The following is a 3,441-nucleotide window of genomic DNA, read 5'->3' on the forward strand; positions in this document are numbered from 1 at the left end:
TATATTACACAAACATTAATGCAAGGAAAGCAAGAGTGCCTGTATGTATATCAGATAAAGCAAAGAAAATTACCAGAAACAGAGAGATTATATAAAGATCAAAGGTTTAATCCATGAAGAAGACAGCAATTTTAAAAGTGTACTCACCAAACAACAGTGCTGCAAAATATGTGATGTGAAAACTGCCAGAACTAAGGTGGGTCAGGCTGGGACCTGTGCTGCCTCAGAATGTAAATTGTAACAAGGGGGCAGGGGGGATGAGGGGACAGCAACATGGGCCTGTGAGGCCTGTGGGGTGCCCGCATTCCCCAGATCCCCCCGCAGCCGGCTCCGCAGTGGTCCGCTCCGCTTGGTGGCCGCGTGCGGATTCGGATTCCAGACCGAAGGCTGCGTGTTCTCCACCGCTTGTTGTGGCCAGTGTTACTGCGGAGACCCCAGAGCAGCCTCGGCGCTATGGAGGAGCCCGGCGCTACCCCTCAGCCCTATTTGGGGCTGGTCCTGGAGGAGCTAGGCAGCCTTCTGGCAGCACTGCCTGAAGGTAGGAGACCATATTCGAATCCTTATGGTTTTCCATGGGAACTGGTGGTATGTGCAGCCGTTGTTGGATTTTTTGCTCTTCTCCTTTTTTTTTGTGGAGAGCTTTTAGATCCGTTAGGAGTCGGCTTTATGTGGGAAGAGAAAAACAACTTGCTGCAACGCTTTCTGGACTAATTGAAGAAAAATGTAAACTACTTGAAAAATTTAGCCTTATTCAAAAAGAGTATGAAGGCTATGAAGTAGAGTCGTCTTTAGAGGATGCCAGCTTTGAGAAGGCGGCAGCAGAAGCACGAAGTTTGGAGGCAACCTGTGAAAAGCTGAACAGGTCCAATTCTGAACTTGAGGATGAAATCCTCTGTCTAGAAAAAGAGTTCAAAGAAGAGAAATCTAAACATTCTCAACAAGATGAATTGATGGCAGATATTTCAAAAAGGATACAGTCTCTAGAAGATGAGTCAAAATCCCTCAAATCACAAATAGTTGAAGCCAAAATCATCTGCAAGATATTTAACATGAGTGAAGAACGACGCGAGATAGCAATAAAAGATGCTTTGAATGAAAATTCTCAACTTCTGGAAAGCCAGAAGCAGCTTTTGCAAGAAGCTGAAGTATGGAAAGAACAAGTGAGTGAACTTAATAAACAGAAAATAACATTTGAAGACTCCAAAGTACATGCAGAACAAGTTCTAAATGATAAAGAAAATCACATCAACACTCTGACTGGATGCTTGCTAAACATGAAAGATCGAGCTGCTGTGCTTGGAGAGGACATAATGGATGATGATAACTTGGAATTAGAAGTGAACGGTGAATTGGAAAATGGTGCTTACTTAGATGATCCTCCAAAAGGAGCTTTGAAGAAAATGATTCATGCTGCTAAGTTAAATGTTTCTTTAAAAACCTCCGAAGGAGAAAGAAATCACATTATTATTCAGTTATCTGAAGTTGACAAAACAAAGGAAGAGCTTACAGAGCATATTAAAAATCTTCAGACTCAACAAGCATCTTTGCAGTCAGAAAACATGTATTTTGAAAGTGAGAATCAGAAGCTTCAACAGAAACTTAAAATAATGACTGAATTCTATCAAGAAAATGAAGTGAAACTCCACAGGAAATTGACAGTAGAGGAAAATTCCCGGATACAGGAAGAAGAGAAACTTTCTAAAGTAGAAAAAAAGATCAGCCATACCACTGAAGGGCTGGAGACCTATGGAAAGCTAGCCAAAGATCTTGAAGAAGAATTGGAGAGAACTATTAATTTTTATCAAAGGCAGGTTATTTCCTGTGAGAAGAAAAGGACATGATAATTGGTTGGCAGCTCAGACTGCTGAAAGAAACCTCAATGATTTAAGGAAAGAAAATGCTCACAACAGACAAAAATTAACTGAAACAGAGTTTAAATTTGAACTTTTAGAAAAAGATCCTTGTGCACCTGATGTTTCAAATACAGCATTTGGCAAAGAGCATTTCCCATATGGTCCCTCACCATTGGGTCAGCCTTCATCTGAAACGAGAGCTTTTCTATCTCCTCAAACTGTGTTGGAGGGTCCACTGAGACCCTCACCTGTGCTTCCAGGGGGAGGAGGAAGAGGCCCAAGAGGCCCAGGTAATCCTCTGAACCATCAGATTACCAATGAAAGACGAGAACCAGGCTGCGATACGTTAACTGATCCTTGCAGGGCTCCTCCTGACACTGGGTCCCTGTTATCTCCATGGGAACAGGACCATAGGATGATATTTCCTCCACCAGGACAATCATATCCTGATTCAGCTCTTCCTCCACAAAGGGAAGACAGATTTTATTCTAATTCTGATGGACTGTCTGGGCCAGGACAACTCAGAAGTGTTAATATGCCTTCTTTGGATAAAATGGATGGGTCAATGCCTTCAGAAATGGAATCCAGTAGAAATGATGCCAAAGATCATCCTGGTAATTTAAATGTGCCTGATTCATCTCTCCCTGCTGAAAATGAAGGAACTGGTACTGGCTTCGTTCCTTCACCTCTGGCTCCAATCAGAGGTCCACTGTTTCCAGTGAATACAAGGGGCCCGTTCATGAGAAGAGGACCTCCTTTCCCCCCACCTCCTCCAGGAACCATGTTTGGAGCTTCTCGAGGTTATTACTGTCCACGAAGGGATTTCCCAGGTCCACCATGTGCTCCATTTGCAATGAGAAACATCTATCCACCGAGGGGTTTTCCTCCTTCCCTTCACCCAAGACCTGGATTTTACCCCAACCCCACATTCTGAAGGTAGGAGCGAGTTCCCTTCAGGGTTGATTCCACCTTCCAAGGAGCCTGCTACTGAACAACCAGAACCACAGCAAGAAACCTGACAATATTTTTGCTCTCTTCAAAAGTAATTTAGACTGATCTCATTTTCAGTTTAAGTAACGGCTGTTACTTAAGTGATTACACTTTTCTCAAATTGAAGTTTAAGGAATTATAGTTCTTAGTATAGTAGTTTGTAAATAAAGATGATTTAAATACAAAAAAAAAGAGTTTCATATTTTAATGCTATGCTTAATGATATGTTAAAATTTCAATTAGCATGTTTTAATTCTTTGTACAGATCTTATCACCATTTGTTATTTCTGTGTTGGTGTATTTCAAAGCCTACAGTATATTTCCTTTTTTTTTTATCCCCACTGAAATTGTTAAGTAAGCTTCATCATTACAAATACCTGTTTGTATCTTGACCATTGCTATATCCTCACTTCTGTAAAAATACTGGTGCACAATAATTTCTCAATAATTATTTATTCCTGAATGAATGTATTATATGTTACCTTGTAAAAATTGTCTAATTTTTCTAGGACTTATGTTTCCACATACACACACACACACACACACACACACACATAGAATATACATATAGATATAGATACATGTAACATACATATTA

At 40.8% G+C, this 3,441-nt stretch overlaps 1 protein-coding gene across 1 annotated transcript; it reads left to right on the forward strand.

Annotated features, from left to right (window-relative positions):
• Window positions 1-6: 6 nt before the first annotated feature.
• LOC105536266 (cTAGE family member 5-like) lies at window positions 7-3,025 on the forward strand. The gene is given in 4 exon segments (XM_011975603.1): window positions 7-621; window positions 624-1,829; window positions 1,831-2,768; window positions 2,770-3,025. Coding segments are annotated over 4 exon segments (2,415 nt in total). The 5' UTR covers window positions 7-453; the 3' UTR covers window positions 2,873-3,025.
• Window positions 3,026-3,441: the final 416 nt, after the last annotated feature.

Source organism: Mandrillus leucophaeus, unplaced genomic scaffold (genome assembly GCF_000951045.1).
Source record: "Mandrillus leucophaeus isolate KB7577 unplaced genomic scaffold, Mleu.le_1.0 Scaffold1573, whole genome shotgun sequence".
NCBI classification, from domain to species: Eukaryota; Metazoa; Chordata; class Mammalia; order Primates; family Cercopithecidae; genus Mandrillus; species Mandrillus leucophaeus.